Here is a 17,612-nt window from a genome sequence, read left to right as displayed (position 1 = left end):
GCTGGCTGATCCCAGAGAAACACACGATGTAAACTTTGGTTCCTACCAAAACATTAGTTCAGAGAAAAAGGAGGAGAAGCTCATCATGGCCGTTGCTGGGTTCCCTATCATTTATGATGTTTGCGTATAGGGACCAGTTAACGTTACCTGCCGGTCACATGGTCTCTAAACAGTCCGCTCACGGTGAAGTCCTGCACGGATCAACAGCTGGCGGCTGCTCGCTCTGCCTGCACGCTGCTGCGGTTCAGAAGTGCAGAAAGTGTCATCACAAACATTTAAATTTTCTACAGGAAGATAATCAATACGGATTTTGATGAATAACATACTTAAAACATATTTTTTTCCTTTCTTTGAAAACATATATTGGACAAATACCAAGAGATAATGCAGAGACTCAGAGTAGGAACTTAGGTTAATGGTTTTTTATTATTTCACTGTGTTCATTAATAAAGACAGGCATACATGACAATAACAAAGTATATAAATGTGCAAAAATGGCATTTAATGTAAAAAAACAAAGAACAAAGTAACATTTCAGGAGGCTCTCTGAGGCAAAATGAGTAGAAATCAATAAAGGTAAAATATACAATATTTCACTTTGTACGACACATCAAGGGAAAAAAAATTAAGGAGGAAGATTTTTTACATTTATTTCGATAGTTGAAATGTCGAGAATTAGTCGAAATGGCGAGATAAAGTCAACATGATGAGAATAAAGTCGACATGACGAGAAAAAACTTGATATTTCAAGAATCATTCATCATCAGCGGCTAACGAGCGAGCTAACTGCTAACAGACACCGCTGCGACCAACAACCAATACACATTCTGTCATTATATATGTCATTTATAAAAGGTTTCTAGTGTCAGTGTATTGGCCGTGCAGTGGCTGCTTGATCTTTTTCCATGATGAACATAGAATGCTGCTACGTCAGAGCGGCCAAAGCCTCAAACAGCTTCCCCGGACTTTCTGACAAGCGTCCTCGACCGGGCGGCCAGAGCTTCTTTGCAGCTCAAGTCGGCGGCGGTGTGGACGTACAGTAACTTTCACCCACATCGACATGTTTCTGTGGTTTGGATGTGTAGGAACAAACGACCGATATCATCGCATGGTTTGGACGTCTGGTTGCTTCGTTCATGTTCAGTGTTTGAGCTACGCACGAGCACAGATATATTAATAACGTAACGTTAATATTGATTCCTTCTCTCTCTTCCTTCGGACAGGTGGCTCATTACTTTGAGTGGATCAGAAGTCATACCGGCTGGCCGGCAGTCACCAGGTTCAACTCCTGATGAAAGTACTTTGAATAATTAAGAGTGTTCAAATAGCCTATTATTAAATGTATATTATTTGTTCACTTTGTGTCCAATAAAATACATTTTCCTGTTTCTATGAACAAAACACTGACACTGCAAATCTGTTTCAAATACTGTCACTGAAAACTCTGTTATATACTTGTGTTAGCGGACAAAATACTTATTTGCACTCTCTGCTACTTTTTACTTCTGCAAAGGCCTCCTCTGATTGGCCAAAACTAAGTTTCTGTTAACTCTGTTCTTGACGGGGTACTTACTACTGCTGTACACAGGGAACATACTACTACTACTGCTGTACACAGGGAACATACTACTACTACTGCTGTACACAGGGAACATACTACTACTACTGCTGTACACAGGGAACATACTACTACTACTGCTGTACACAGGGAACATACTACTACTACTGCTGTACACAGGGAACATACTACTACTACTGCTGTACACAGGGAACATACTACTACTACTGCTGTACACAGGGAATATACTACTACTACTACTGCTGTACACAGGGAACATACTACTACTACTACTGCTGTACACAGGGAACATACTACTACTACTGCTGTACACAGGGAACATACTACTACTACTGCTGTACACAGGGAACATACTACTACTACTACTGCTGTACACAGGGAACATACTACTACTACTGCTGTACACAGGGAACATACTACTACTACTACTGCTGTACACAGGGAATATACTACTACTACTACTGCTGTACACAGGGAACATACTACTACTACTACTGCTGTACACAGGGAATATACTACTACTACTGCTGTACACAGGGAACATACTACTACTACTGCTGTACACAGGGAACATACTACTACTACTGCTGTACACAGGGAACATACTGCTACTACTACTGCTGTACACAGGGAATATACTACTATTACTGCTTTACACAGGGAACATACTACTACTGCTGTACACAGGGAACATACTACAACTATTACTGCTGTACACAAGGAACATACTACAACTATTACTGCTGTACACAGGCAACATACTACTACTACTGCTGTACACAGGGAATATACTACTACTACTACTGCTGTGCACATGTAAACACACATCTAAAAATGGTGCTGCACAATGTTTTCCCCCAGGATGTTTTATTGTAATATAAATTTAAATTTATTCACCCTGAAGTGCAGAAAGTGTCATCACAAACATTTAAATTTTCTACAGGAAGATAATCAATACGGATTTTGATGAATAACATACTTAAAACATATTTTTTTCCTTTCTTTGAAAACATATATTGGACAAATACCAAGAGATAATGCAGAGACTCAGAGTAGGAACTTAGGTTAATGGTTTTTTTATTATTTCACTGTGTTCATTAATAAAGACAGGCATACATGACAATAACAAAGTATATAAATGTGCAAAAATGGCATTTAATGTAAAAAAACAAAGAACAAAGTAACATTTCAGGAGGCTCTCTGAGGCAAAATGAGTAGAAATCAATAAAGGTAAAATATACAATATTTCACTTTGTACGACACATCAAGGGAAAAAAAATTAAGGAGGAAGATTTTTTACATTTATTTCGATAGTTGAAATGTCGAGAATTAGTCGAAATGGCGAGATAAAGTCAACATGATGAGAATAAAGTCGACATGACGAGAAAAAACTTGATATTTCAAGAATCATTAAGGATTTTTGAGAATAAACCAAACTACTATAGCTTTACCTATAGTCTTCTACATAATGCCTTGTGAAGGCCTATAGATCATTTCATTTAATTTCATTTCATTTATTTTTATTTCGAACAAAATTAAAAATACATATACACATACAGCATGTACCCATATATACATATACATACATACATACATATGCATATATATACAAATACACATATATAAATATATCTATAAAATAAAAGTGTGTAGCAACACACCAAAGGAAAAGGAACAATCTCCATCCAGTGTTTACAAGTAATATTAAAAATACTATTACCATTTTTGATTTAAAAAATTTGTCCGAAAGATAGTAACTCATGAAATTATACTTCAGAATCGGTTTTAATACCAAGGAAATTTTTTCTCTTTTAGCGCATGAACACAGTATTAGTCAGCTGCAAATATGGCTTGACCCCAAAAAAATTCTAAAAAAAGATTTTTCAGTGGTTTACAGTAGTATCAGATGTACTTAAAAACATACTAAAAGTTTACCAAAGTTTGACTTCAAAAAAGGCCCCATTTTCAAAATGATGGCCGCCAGGTCCTTAAAATGACCATTACTTCTTTGTATTCCTCCTACACCATGAATACTGGTACCTTATATTCTAATTAGCATATTTGTATGATAAATAACAGATTACAAGTACAATTATATATATAATTGGTTACAAGCATATTTATGCGAAAAAATAAGGGCAAATACAATTACAATTTAATAATAAAATTTCCCTTAAGTAATTGCATATTTCTCATATCATTTTGCCTAGTGTTGGTGGTTTCTATGGTTAGACAAGTCCAATGGATTCATAGACCCAGAAAACATGGGGTTAGACACCAAGATTACTTGGCTAGGTCAAATAATGAAGGAGTTTGGATATTTTAAGGGCTTCCTGCCCATCTTGGACGCCATCTTGAAAATTACACTTTTCTAGTGGTCAAAACTTTGGTAAACTTTTAGTATGTTATTAAGGACACCTAATACTACAAAAACAGCTGAGAAACCTTTTGTTAGAATCTTTGTAGGGTTAGGTGTTTTTTTTTCCATATATGCAGCCGCCTATATGGTGATAAGTCTGTTCAGAAGGAGAAACTACACAAACTTGGAAGAGCTGGCCATATTCCTGCAAACTGAAATAGCTTGTAATCATATACAGTATATAAGAATGGACCAACTGATCCTGTTGCTCTGGACGGAGACCAGTGAAGGATATTAGAAGACCTTTTCCGGTGATGGCTGAGCGTTACTGAGCAGCCTCCAACTGAGCTTGAAGACGTAGATGTGACGTGAGCAACCTGTCTGAAAGTTGGAAGTCTTCTGGTAGCTGTGCCAAGAGAAATCTCAATCATTCCTAATCTAGCAGAGACGGTAGGTATATGTAAGGAGATAACATAGACACAGGCTAATTATTGATCACTAAAATGATAGTTAACATTAGTAATTAAACTTAAACAGCTAATGGAAGTCCAAACTGCCTGAGAGCTTCTCCTGTACTATACGGTAATTCCTCTACTATGAGACAGTAAGTCGCGTGGTTATGACCCAATCGTTAGCCTATTTTTATATAAACGTCTGCTACGGAGCCATAACGTGAGGTACAAGGTAATGGAGCGTTTTATACATTGTCGTGTTTCTTTAGAAATAAACAACGGACAAATAGAGTCTTTAAACTCTTCAGATGTAAAGTTATTCTCTGTCAAAGTGACGTCAAAATGAATGGCAGTCAATGGGATGCTAACGGGGGGTGATGGCTTGGTAGCATCAAAATGGCGCCATAGGAGGTTCGCGGTCCGAGGACAAGCTAACCCCCTTGCTTGTAACGGACAGATGCAAAAAGGGTATCCATGGTTACACCTACGCACAATACAGAGAGGATACGCTGTATCACAAGACACAATAAGACAATTGATCAAATAGTTTGATCCTGAAGGAGTGGCGCTCAGGCGAGCGCGGCACTCCAAGGATGTAACCCATAGCCCATATCTATGATGTTGCCGAATTTATTCTCGACATTTCAACTTTATTCTCTCCATTTTGACTTTATTCTCGAAATGCAAAATAAATAAAGAATCTTCCTCCTTAATCTTTTTCCCTTGATGTGGCTCTAACGCTCCGTCATGACTCTGAGATGCAGTGGAGTAGAAGTAGCATGAAATAGGAATAACTGGGCAACACATGTTCATTAGACGGAAGCTGACAGAGAGGTTTGTGGTGGAATTTACTCATTCTGGGAGAGGAGACAAACCGTTTATATCAGAGCTGAGTCACCTGCTTCCTGTCTTTATGCTCAGCTAAGCTAACCACATCCTTCACACACACACACACACACACACACACACACACACACACACACACACACACACACACACACACACACACACACACGCATGCACGCACGCACACACTATAAAGGTGCATGAAGAGATTCTAATTCTCTCTGAACTGTCGGATGGGAGGATATTGGGGAGTTGTGTAGGCAGAGAGCAGCAGAAACCAAACCTACAGAGAGAGCCGGAGACAAACACACACACACACACACACACACACACACACACACACACACACACACACACACACACATAGTGCTTTTCACTATCTTTGTGGGGACCTGTCATTGACATAATGCATTCCCTAGCCCCTTACCCTAACCTTAACCATCACAACTAAATGCCTAACCTTAACCCTTACCCTCACCCTAACCATAACCTAATTCTAACCCTAATCCTAAAACCAAGTCGTAACCCTCAAACAGACCTTTAACCTTGTTCGGGTCCAGCATTTTGGCCCCACAACGCTGTCCGGACCCCACAAGTATACTGTATTCCCGGTTTTTGGACCCCACGAATGTAGTTAAACAAGCACACACACACACACACACACACACACACTATAAAGGTGCATGAAGAGATTCTAATTCTCTCTGAACTGTCGGATGGGAGGATTTTGGGGAGTTGTGTAGGCAGAGAGCAGCAGAAACCAAACCTACAGAGAGAGCCGGAGACAAACACGGTGAGACGGTGAATTGCCAAAGAGACCAACTGCAGATCTGAAGCTTCCTTTCAGTGTCGTAGACCGCAGGGCTGCACAATATGAGGAAAATATGCCATAACCTTGTTGAATATCACAATGCTACCAAACTAAACCAACTCAGTTCTGCTGTTGTTAGTTTCCACTTAAATACAACAACGTGCTTGTTGATTCTAAAAAAAATGAAAGGAAATCATTTCCAACATTCTTTCATTGAACAAATTTAACCTTGAATTGAATATAAAAGGCAACACTGAAAAAAAAAAGAATGAATGTTATATTTTTAAGTGTAGTTTTCTACTGATATTTTCTTTCAATTAACACAAAAAAGTCTTTCGCGATGACGATAAAAAAACCATTTTTTGTGCAGCCCTAGTAGACCGGAAATTGACTTTTGGGCATTTTCTTTACCAATATATGTTTACATTTCATGTTTGACTTGTTGACTTGACAGATTTGAGTTATGACTCCTCACCACGGGGCTTCTCAGGTGCTGCAAGCAAATCACTCTGCCCAAAAGTAGCAGTGCTTTGCCTTCTGAGAATATAGTTCCCAGTTTGTATACGGTTAGAAGATGGCTGTGTGTCATGTGACCTTGTTATTTGTACATGCTGTGACTCTACAAATCACAACATGTAAATAGGAACATGTTGGTGTTATTTTGTCACTTATTGGGAGCAGTAGGCTAGATGGAGCCGGTTACCTCCAGGATCTGTGCTAAGCTAAGCTAACGGTGGGTGCGTCAGACAGAGTTACGACACGCACGGAGATGAGAAGGGTATGTATGGACTTATCTAACTCTGGGGGATACGGGGAATAAGACAAAGTCCCAATAAGTCGGCATGTTCCTTTAAATAACTTGAACTGTTCGTCACAAACACTGAGTGCATTTGTTTTTATGTGAAGAGAACATGTTCAAACTAAATCAACAGGATGTTACGTTGCTCTTTAAAGTCTTGTCTTTATGGGTTGTAAGGTTGTTTTTACACCTGAGCAGTTTGGTCCGTTTTAACTGATCTCTGGAGCATTTCGTTGGATAGTCCGGTCCGTTTGAGGCGGTGTGTAAGCTCATTCAAACTCTGGTGCGGACCAAACAACGAAACTCTGGGCTGCTTGATAACGGGGTCTCTGTTTGCTTCCAAGTGCTCTAGAGTTTGGTTCACTTTAAGGCTCTGACACACCAACCCGATGACCAAAAAGGCAGTCGGACTGATCAGTCTCCCCGAGTTGGTCAAAAAAGTGCCTCGGAACACACGCCGACTTGAGCGTACGTTCTGTGTGTGCGCAAGACGTAATAGTCTTCATAACAGCAGGCGGCGCTAATCTGTATTGTCGCCCAAAAGTAGAAAACCAGCAGCTGATTGGACGAATGCGTCACGCGGGTTTGGCTTCTCCAGCCGACCGTAATGGCGGCTTGTTTGGAATACGATCTAATTTTTTACGAAGATAGTTCACCAAAACGTGTTTCTGAAAACATTTTAAGTGAGAAATAGGCCGTGCAGTTGCTGAATTTCAGTCGTCTTCATTTCAGATCAACAAAGGTCAGTTTAAAAGATTTTCGTCAGATTTTGAGAGGCGTTAGTCAGGCTCATCCCGCTCGTCATTTCCGGTAATTGGTCATTGAGTCCGACCGCCCACTGGCCGATTCAACAAGTCAAATCGGCCCAAATGAATGCCGACGGCTCCTCCGACTGACGACGGCACGGAACACACCGAACAGACTCGAGTCACCGACCTCACCAGACTTTCCGACGGCCAATAATCGGGTTGGTGTGTCAGCGCCTGTAGGTGAGAACGCAATCCGACCTAAATATACAGTACGTAGTGAATCAAAAAGCCTTTACTGGCCTGCATTGACAACCTTGCGCACAATTTACGGACTTATATATGATTTAAGAGATGATAACTTTCAAAATCCATAACATATTATGAGCATACATTGTTAGTCGTCTGTGTGACAACACATCATCTATGATCAAATTTAATCTGACACTTTAGAGTCCAGATTCCATCATATATTAATTAAAAGCCTGAGAGCTCTTTGTTGATACTCACATTTTTCAAAGCTCTCAGCTGCAGTCAAGGTTTAAGTCACCCTGTAGGGAAAGTACAACAAGGTCAAAGAAAACCAAAAATCACAACAAGTTTCAGTAGCTAACACCTAACCTTTGGCTAAATAAATAAATAAAAACTAAAGACCGAATCATCGTGCCATCGTGCTATCAAAAACATCACCTCCATGTAGACAAATGACTGCTGATTTGAATTGCGGAGATATGTGAAATCAGCAAATTTGTTTATTTCTGATGTCATTTTCAGCCGTAACTGCACCGTTTAAAGATAGTTAAACATGGAAGTCCGACCTTTGTGTCGTCCCTGCAGTGCTTTTTTTCTGTGCTGTGTTGCTTTGCTACAGTCCCTCCAGAAAAACGAATAATTCAATGCATAATCAGCCAAAGTCCACATATTTATGCGGGGGCCGCATTTTTTCGAATACACCGCACTTTCGCCGCATAAATTGCCGATTTCCGCGCAAAATATGCGGGGCTTGCATGATTTCGTAATCCCTGCATTTTCGTTGCAAAAAAGTCACATATGGCTTAGCAGAAAGTTGAAAAATGTTGCGTTTACTTCACACAAGAGCAGCCATTTTCCCCTGTTGCCATGGGAACGTTATGAAGTGACGTAATTACGTGACGTGAACATCATCGAAAAGCTGCAAACCCCGCGATGAATCCATGATGAAACCGCAGTTTTTGCAAGTTCCCGCAATTTCTGCAAGTTCCCTCAATTTCATCGCATAAAATTGCATAAATATCCCGCATATTCCATCGCATTTTTTAAGAAAACGTGCCGCATAATCAAGGATTTTTGCCCGCAACAATCACAAAAAAACGCAACCAAATCTGGAACCAAATCTAGCGTTAGGAACAGCAACATGTCACCGCCGGTCATACTGACTGCTAATTTGGGTGGTAATTTTTTTTTAGTCTGTGGCCCAACAGATACATTAGTCAAAGGGTTGACATATGAAAGCATCAAACATGCATTTTAGATAAATGAGATGAGAGTATATCCAGTCGTTCCTTGTCCCTGTTTCTCAGCGAAGTTACATTTTGGTACGGGATGCTAGAGGAGGGAATCAAAGGGTAACTCGGTACCGATAATATCACTATACGGCAATTCTGCGATGATCAATATATTGCTACACAATCCTTTAATGATCCATCACAATAACCGTCTAACTATGAATACGAAATGCCTGTAAAAAGGGTCCAGACTTTGAACGTGGCTGGGGCATCTGTTATTTACCTCAAACTGCTGTCTAACATCCTGTTAAAAAAACCTATTCCTCTTCGGCTAGTTAACTTATGTTCAAGTTTCCCTCATTCATTTGTTGAGCGCCACTTTGACGAGCCATGAAGTAGCCACGCTGTGAGCAGGGAAATCTATGATTGATTCTCGTATTGCATGAAGGACAGCGTTATATTGCTGTATCGCTATTTTTTCCCACCCCTATAGGACGCAGGAGTTTTCTACCCGGAAGTTATTGTAAACAAACATTGTGATAGTTCTTGTCAGAACAAGTAGGATACCTGAGAGTCTCCAATCTCCAGTGTGGACTCTCCAGTCCAGCAGACAGCAGCTTTACTCCTGATTCCTGCAGCTTATTGTCACTCAGGTCCAGCTCCCTCAGATGGGAGGGGTTGGACTGCAGAGCTGAGTGTAAGAAACTACAGGTGCTTTTTGACAAACTGCAAAAACTTAGTCTGAAAAAAGAGCAAAACATGTACGTAGTTAGAGGAAACAGTTGTATAGAAAATGGTCAACATTTTATAATCTTACCACAGCCATGGAGGATTTAAAAATGCATACAATTGCATGTTTAAATTATAAGAAAGACACAAAATTAAATGTTTCTGACCTTAGAATCTCCAAGCTACAGTATTGACTCTCCAGTCCAGCAGATAGCAGCTTCACTCCTGAATCCTGCAGCTTGTTGTAACTCAGGTCCAGCTCTCTCAGGTGGGACGTGTTGGACTTGAGAACCGAAGCCAGAGAAGAACAGCTGCTCTTTGTCAAGCTGCAGTGCTTCAAACTAAATGAAGAAAGAAGCATTTCCTTGCTTAAGAATCCAGATTTAAACAAACAATGTTTACATGCAGTCTGTGTGTTTCTTAGTTGGCTGCGGAGGTTGGGGACTCGAGTTGCACAACTTGACACAAGTCTGACTCAAATCTGAGGACTTTAGACTTGACTTAGACTTGTGTTTAAGACTTGAGACTTGACTTAGACTTGAGACAGATGACTCGAAAGGACTTGACTTTTTATTAATGTCATGGCTCATTTTAGCTAATTAATTGGCTGGTTAAACATTAGCTAGACAGCAGACCATAATTTGAAACTTGCTTGCGACTTGCATGTGTGTGGCTTACTCCCACCTCTGGTTGACAGTGTATGTCAACAAAATCTTGATACGTTTTAATTAAATTTATTGAATATTTTCACTCTTTTCTCACCAACTAAAAGTAACACATTTAGAACATTATTCAGCTTCAGTGGAGGAATAAGTTCTCTAATTAAGTCTTGTAAACAGGTTGAGAATTAGGAAGTGTAATTTATTTTGCTAAACAATGTGTAGGTCATAAATGTGCAGCTCATGATTCCTATGAAATAATCCATGCTTTAAAATGGTTAGCTCAAATCAAGCTATCTGATTGATTCATATCCGTGATATAATAACTACATGTCACGGCTGTGACTTCTAATTCCTTTGCACAATGAATAGCAAGAGTAACAAACTGATATCTGGTGCCACAGAGGGAAGTCGTTCATCTGCTCACACTGCCATGACTCAGAACTGGTTTAAAAGTGTACCTTTAAGTTAAGCTATATTTAGAATATTTTCAGAGCTTTACCTTGCTGTCAGACATCCCTTTACGATGGGGAACTGAAGATGTTATTTCTGCTCTCTTCAAAGCCACCAGACTCCTTTGACAAAAATTTAATTTTACCTTGCAGAACATGGAAGTTGATGCTGTACTGCCACCTCCATCAGTTATTTTGTTTTTGTTATTGTGTGACTTTATTTAGCGTAAAGCAAAATAAATTCTGTGCTTAAAGTCTCTGCTAGCTGCTAGTGAAGGCTAACGATACCTGCATTGTGTTCCATAGCAAGCATCTCAGTGTTCAGGAAAACAGCCCAGGAGGGCTTATTTTATTGTAAACATGATTACTTATTAATACAATATGTAACTATAACTGTCATATTGCCATATTTGATGTCCCTTTATAAAAGCAGTTCACTTCATTAATTAGCTGGATCGGTACACGGGCGCATTGGGCTGAACCACGCCCCATAGCTGTGATATAATCACAACAGACCACGGCCTGTCGTAAAGGTATTGCTAAACTAGAATACAGGCTGGTCAGTGTGGATCAAAACAATAGGCTTGATGTTTGTTCACAACTTTTCTGTTATGTCCATTTCAGGACAGAGCCAAATACAGGCTGTCTGACCTGAGAGTCTCCAGCCTACAAAGTGGACTTTCCAGTCCAGCAGACAGCAGCTTCACTCCTGTATCCTGCAGTTTGTTGTTACTCAGGTCCAGCTCTCTCAGAGGGGAGGGATTGCATTTCAGCGCTGAGGCCAGAGAAGAACAGCAGCTCTCTGATAGCCAGCAGTCACTTAATCTGAAATCAGAACAAATAAAGCTTGCAGCTAACAAGACTGGCGAAGCCTAGTTCAGTCGGAATACAGATATTTATATATAAATCCTGACTTCTGAAAGTAAGTGGGCAATGGAAAAGTTATTACACAAAACGTTGCATGAATAAATGGACTAAGTGGTCTAAATCAAACACCAAATGGCAAGTGTGTGTGAAATCTAGAGGTGCCAAGTTGAAGAAAACCGGACCAATTTATATATATTTATATAAATATTACACATGATAAATGCAGAACTATTTAAATTAAGCTAACTGACCTGAGACTCTTCAGTCTACAGTGTGGACTCTCCAGTCCAGCAGACAGCAGCTTCACCCCTGAATCCTGCAGCTTGTTGTCATTCAGGTCCAGCTCTCTCAAATGGGAGGGGTTGGACTTAAGAGCCGAGGCCAAAACTTCACAGTGAGTATCAAAAAGTCGACCACAGGAAAGTCTGCAGATTTAATAGTGAAGTGGTCATTATGAAACTAATGCTAAGACTTAAAGCAGTGGTTCCCAACCTTTTTTCCTTGGCGCACCCCCTACTCATGTCTAAGAAAAGCTGAGCCCCCCCCCCCCCCCGAAACCGGAGTTGAGGTAACTCTCGAGATAGAGCCTTACTTTCTTTTTTGATACAGAGGGGTTATCAGCACTTTCACGTTTCTCCGCCATGTTTCATTCATAAAATAGTGATGCTGTGGCAGCAGGAAAAATGGGAATGATAGCAGCTAGCAGCTGACCTGATGACAGCAAGGGTCCCAGGTTAAAGGTCCCGGAGGTTTGGCCTACTAAGTAGCCTGCCTACAATTTTAAGAGAGAACAAAAATATATAGTTTTTATATAGACTTTTGTATAAATTATATATTCTAGTGTATTACCATAATTTGTTTAACATGTGCACATATTTTTTTTTTTTACCTCAACCTCAAACCAGATGAAGACTTGCGCTCCCCCTGTGATCTTTGCCGCCCCCCTTAGGGGTCCCCGGACCCCAGGTTGGGAAACACTGACTTAAAGGACAGTGTATAAAATACTTCGTAAAATGTGTATAGCAGCTCTTAAAAGACCATTCTGGTGGTTCTACGTACCTATTCATAACTGAGAACTAAGAAATCCTAGAATAAGATGTTTGCTAAATACGGTTGTCTCCTGAGTGAAAGTCCTGTGTTGTTTGACACATCCACCCCCCCCCCAACCCGTGTCCTTACGCAGATCTTCAATCTTATATACTACTCGCTACCGTTGTCGTTCTTAATACTACGTCATTTTTCAGCATGGCGGCTGCTCTGTCTGGTGCGTTCCATACAGACCATAAGGGTGCTTTGTGCATCAGTATCTGTCTCTGAGAGTCACTTACCAAGCGTCAGTATTTGACAAGCTGGGAGTGGTAACAGGTTGTGAATACAGACCCTGGACTTACCGAGCCATTCTGCAATTCCTGACAGCTGGGAGCAGTCTAAGTCGTCCTTCCTCTGACGTCCTGTACGCCTTCATGTCTACTACATCAAGAACTTCGTCTGACATCTGCAGCATGAATGCCAGAGCTGAGCAATGGATCTCCATGAGTTGTGTCTCTGATTTGTTCTCTGACTTCAGGTACTTTTGGATGTCCTGATGTACTGAGCCGTCATTCATCTCCATCAGACAGTGGAAGATGTTGATGCTTCTGTCGGGGGAGATGTCGTAGGTGCTCATCTCCTTTAGATTGTGGATTACTTTCTGGATGCTTTCTGGACTGTTCTCTGTCTGACCTAAAAGGCCTCCTAACAGTCTCTGATTCGACTCAAGTGATAGGCCGTGCAGGAAGCGGACAAACAGGTCCAGGTGGCCATTTTTGCTCTTCAGGGATTCATCCATGGCTTTCCTCAGGAATGTTCCCAAAGATGGGTCACAGCTACGATACCTACCCCAGGCTTTTCCCAGAAATGACTCCAGTGTCTCGTAATCCCCGTTTGTGTGACAATGAAAAATATAGACCGCAGCAAGAATCTCCTGAACGCTCAGATGAATGAAGCAGTAAACTGTTTTCTTGAAGATCACAGTCTCTCTTTTAAAGATCTGTGTACAAACTCCTGAGTACACAGAGGCCTCTGTGACATCCAGACCACACTGCTCCAGGTCTTCTTGGTAGAACATGATGTTTCCTTTCTGCAGCTGTTCAAACGCCAGCCTCCCCAGCTTCAGAAGAACTTCCCTGTCGGCCTCCGTCAGCTCCTGTGGACTCGTCTCATGTCCCTCAGCATACTTGTGCTTCTTCCTCTTTGTCTGAACCAGCAGGAAGTGTGAGTACATGTCAGTCAGGGTCTTGGGCAGCTCTCCTCTCTGATCTGTAGTCAACATGTGGTACAGAACTGTAGCAGTGATCCAGCAGAAGACTGGGATCAGACACATGATGTCGAGGCTCCTGGATGTCTTGATGTGGGAGATGATTCTGCTGGACAGCTCTTCATCACGGACTCGCTTTCTAAAATACTCCTCCTTCTGGGCGTCAGTGAAGCCTCGTACTTCTGTTACCCTGTCGACACACGCAGCAGGGATCTGATTGGCTGCTGCAGGTCGGGAAGTTATCCAGACGAGAGCCGAGGGAAGCAGCTTCCCCTCGATGAGGTTTGTCAACAGCACGTTGATCGATGACTTCTGTGTGATGTCAGACATATTCTCATTGTTGTTGAAATCCAGTAAAATTCTGCTTTCATCCAGGCCGTCAAAGATGAAGAGAACTTTACAGCTAGCAAACTGCTCTGCTGTGAGCTTCTGTAACGTTGGATGGAAAACACAAAGCAGCTCGAGAAGACTGTACTGCACATCTTTGATCAAGTTTAGCTCCCTGAACGAAAGCGGTATCACCAGACTGATATCTTGGTTTTCCAAACCCTCGGCCCAGTCCAGACAGAACTTCTGCACCGAGAAAGTTTTTCCAATGCCAGCGACGCCGATCGTCAGAACGACTCTGATGTGTTTCGGTTGTCCAGGTAAGGCTTCAAAGATGTCGCGGCACTTGATTGGAGAGTCATGGCGGGCCTCCATCTTGGACATTGTCTCAAGCTGCCTCACCTCATGTTGGGTATTGACCTCCTCGCTCTGTCCCTCTGAGATGTAGAGCTCAACGTAGATCCTGTTGAGTATGGTTCCACTTCCTGTTTGATCACTTCCTTCCATCACACGTTCACATTTCCTCTTCAGATGGATCTTACTTTCAAGTGAAACTTCCCATAAAACTTTATTCAAATGGAAGAAACAAAACAATCATTAAGACTTGTTAAAGGCTTCACAAATGTACTTTGTTTTGTCTTAAACTGACTTTGGTATTCGTTATTTAGTACCAAACATTAAAAATAAGAGGGAAAAAGTACACAACACAAGTTAAGTGTCTATGACAACAATATTTTGCACTGAGCCAAATTCATCAGTTTATCTGATCGTCATAGTAAGTGGATTTGCTCAACCTGCTATGGATGTTTTTTGGCCTCTTCATTCAAATGGCAATGTATTTTGCAATTGCCAATTTAATTTGCAAAGTTTCAATGCAATCCTCAATTCAGTTTATATATTTTTATATAAAAAAAATTTAATGAAAGCAGAATCAATTGCTTTTCATATTGCTTTGGGCTTTTGGCCTCTTTGTTCAAATTGCAAAACATTTTGCAATTGTCAATTTAATTTGACGTTTTGTCATTTAATTTAAATATGGATTTTGCAATTGACAATTTAATATTCAAAGTGTCTATGATAGCAATATTTTGAACTGAACCAAATTCAGTTTATCTGATCGTCAAAATAAGGGGATTTGCTCGCCAAAGACGAGTCTGTTTATTCTTTTCTACCAACACCAAAGCTGTCATATTTATTTTTTAATTTATTTTATTTTATCAGGACAAATGCGCCAGTGTTTCGCTAATTTTCACGTGTAGTCCTAATAACCTAGCATGCATGTCTTTATGGTGGGAGGAAACCCACGCAAACATGGGGAGAACATGCAAACTCTACACAGAAAGGCCCTGCCCGGACCGGTGAGTGCCAACCACTGAACCACCATGCCATTGAAATGTTGACCTCCGAATCTGCTGCATAATAAAATGTATCTTACTTCCTACAGTGCAGCTGTGACTGGGTGTATGCCGCCCAGCAGGTGAACCAGACTGGTCCCAGTATGAAGGGATGACACTTTGGACACAGACAGACAGTGTCTCTTCCTCACCACCACAACTCTTCCTTCTGTGGAAATGAAGACAACTCTGAGGGTAAAATCAATATGTATGAATTGAGGTGTTTTGTCACAGAAATATCTTCATAGTTTCTGGTCATGTAGTCCAGATTTAAACATCTCTTACAGCAGTTATTGTTGTCATACTCATGTCTTTCTGTGATATGCTTTATAGCAAGAATATATGTCTGGGAGGACCACTCGAGCCTCTACTACAGGAGACCTGATAATACCCCACAGGCGTACCACCTTCGGTCAGACGGTTCTGTCTGTCCGAGGTGGGAACCTGTGGAATAGTCTTCCTCTAACATTGAGAGAATGCCCTACATATAGCTCGTTTAAAGTTCAGTTGAAAAAATGGCTATGGGCAAATCAAAGTTGCACACATTAATGGGTATGTTGTATCTTTTTCTGAATTTCTTTATTCTGTAATGTGTATATGGATTCTTAAAGTTGAATGAATTTTTAAGACTTATGTGAATATTGTATATAGGGCTTTTGTTAATTTATTGATAAACGATGTACTTACTGTAGATGTCAATTTTATTATGCAATGTTTTGTGACCTGTGTAATCTTAGCCCGTGGGACTACGGATGGAAATTAGCCCTTGGCTACAATCCGGCATGTTTACATGCATGTATTCCAAGTTTGTTCATTAACATGCACTGTCCCAATCAAATAAATAAAAAAATATATATATATAAATAAAATAACATCGATGTGCAATACACTTATCACGCCCAAATACAAACACATGCAGGTGTACCCTCGTATATACACGCACGTACATTTCCCTTAAAGGGGAACAATGCAGTTTTTTTAGCTTAATTTACCTTAACTGAACAGCTTCGGAGTCATTGGAATGGTTATATGACTACTTTCGGGTTGAATGGTGGTCATCTTGCTTCCCCGTAGCGCCTGTGAGCAGAAAACCACCCTTGCAACTTTTGGCGTCAGGAAGTATCGCGTGATATCAGGTCTCGCGAGTAACAAATTGCTTTACGCCATTGCACACATATAGGAACCGGCTAGCTGTAAGAACAAGGTAGCGATGGAGTTTTTCACACTATCGTCATGGCTGAACCGGCAAAAAAGAAACAGAAAGCATTGTCGGAGGAACAGAGAAAGAGGAAACGGCCGACTGTCCGAGCGAGTTTTTACACAGTGTTGCCAAATATCTATTCCGAAGCTGTAGGGCATGGGTCTCAAACTCGCGGCCCGGGGGCCAACTGAGGCCCGCGGGATGATATTTTGTGGCCCCCCTACTCGACATCAAAGTTTAGTTTCAGTGCAGCCCGGCGTTGTCCTGAAACGCACCTTTTTGCTGAGTCTTTGCGTGTGCCGCTTACCACGCTTTTATTTTATTTTTTTATCACTTACGGGCTACCATAGCTAGTCTCGTGACTGCGGCGTTTGTTGTCAACGGTTGTCAAGCTAGCCAACTGTGAAGTACCTGGGGAAGTATCAACGTTAGTCACTTGGTTGAAACGTGTTCCGGAGTGATGAAAAATATCTGCCATCACCCAGTTCCAGTCATGTCTCTCTCAAAACGTGCCGTGAAGAGAAAGGTTGGTGACGAACTCAGGCAATTTCAGTGAAAGTGGGAGACGGAATATTTTTTCTATCGAGCACAGGGGCACCCCTACATGTCTC

At 41.0% G+C, this 17,612-nt stretch overlaps 2 protein-coding genes and 1 long non-coding RNA gene across 10 annotated transcripts in view; 2 read left to right on the top strand and 1 right to left on the bottom strand.

Moving 5' to 3' along the window:
* Positions 1 to 1,395, top strand: part of cfi (complement factor I) — a 33,167-nt gene extending 31,772 nt beyond the window's left edge. For all 3 annotated transcript variants that reach the window (XM_031276651.2, XM_031276652.2, XM_031276653.2), the window contains exon 24: positions 1,224 to 1,395. In XM_031276651.2, the coding sequence (XP_031132511.2) occupies positions 1,224 to 1,292 (69 nt within the window). In that variant the 3' untranslated portion in view covers positions 1,293 to 1,395. The remainder of the gene's footprint in view (positions 1 to 1,223) is intronic.
* Positions 1,396 to 5,358: 3,963 nt separating this feature from the next.
* LOC116034113 (NACHT, LRR and PYD domains-containing protein 3-like) overlaps positions 5,359 to 17,612 on the bottom strand; it is a 14,516-nt gene continuing 2,262 nt past the window's right edge. The window contains exons 3-11 of one of the 6 annotated variants that reach the window (XR_004100983.2): positions 15,842 to 15,969; positions 13,175 to 14,972; positions 12,035 to 12,208; positions 11,568 to 11,741; positions 9,973 to 10,146; positions 9,644 to 9,817; positions 8,103 to 8,143; positions 6,003 to 6,100; positions 5,359 to 5,519 (exon numbers count right to left, since the gene is read on the bottom strand). Coding sequence is in view for 5 of the 6 variants with exons in the window: in XM_031276657.2 (XP_031132517.1) it covers positions 8,134 to 8,143; positions 9,644 to 9,817; positions 9,973 to 10,146; positions 11,568 to 11,741; positions 12,035 to 12,208; positions 13,175 to 14,972; positions 15,842 to 15,969 (2,632 nt within the window). In the remaining variant the exon portion in view is untranslated. Of the gene's footprint in view, positions 5,520 to 5,877; positions 6,101 to 7,805; positions 7,854 to 8,102; positions 8,144 to 9,643; positions 9,818 to 9,972; positions 10,147 to 11,567; positions 11,742 to 12,034; positions 12,209 to 13,174; positions 14,973 to 15,841; positions 15,970 to 17,612 lie in introns of those variants that run through there. The other 5 variants (XM_031276657.2, XM_035993837.1, XM_031276658.2 and 2 more) reach the window with 5 other exon arrangements.
* LOC116034112 overlaps positions 5,491 to 17,612 on the top strand; it is a 13,239-nt gene continuing 1,117 nt past the window's right edge. The window contains exons 1-2 of the long non-coding RNA XR_004100982.2: positions 5,491 to 5,602; positions 5,880 to 6,029. This is a non-coding gene — a long non-coding RNA (uncharacterized LOC116034112). The remainder of the gene's footprint in view (positions 5,603 to 5,879; positions 6,030 to 17,612) is intronic.

This window comes from Sander lucioperca, chromosome 17 (assembly GCF_008315115.2).
Source record: "Sander lucioperca isolate FBNREF2018 chromosome 17, SLUC_FBN_1.2, whole genome shotgun sequence".
Lineage (NCBI taxonomy): Eukaryota > Metazoa > Chordata > Actinopteri > Perciformes > Percidae > Sander > Sander lucioperca.
Note: the sequence above shows the minus strand (reverse complement) of the source record. Positions and strands in the feature narration are given on the sequence as shown.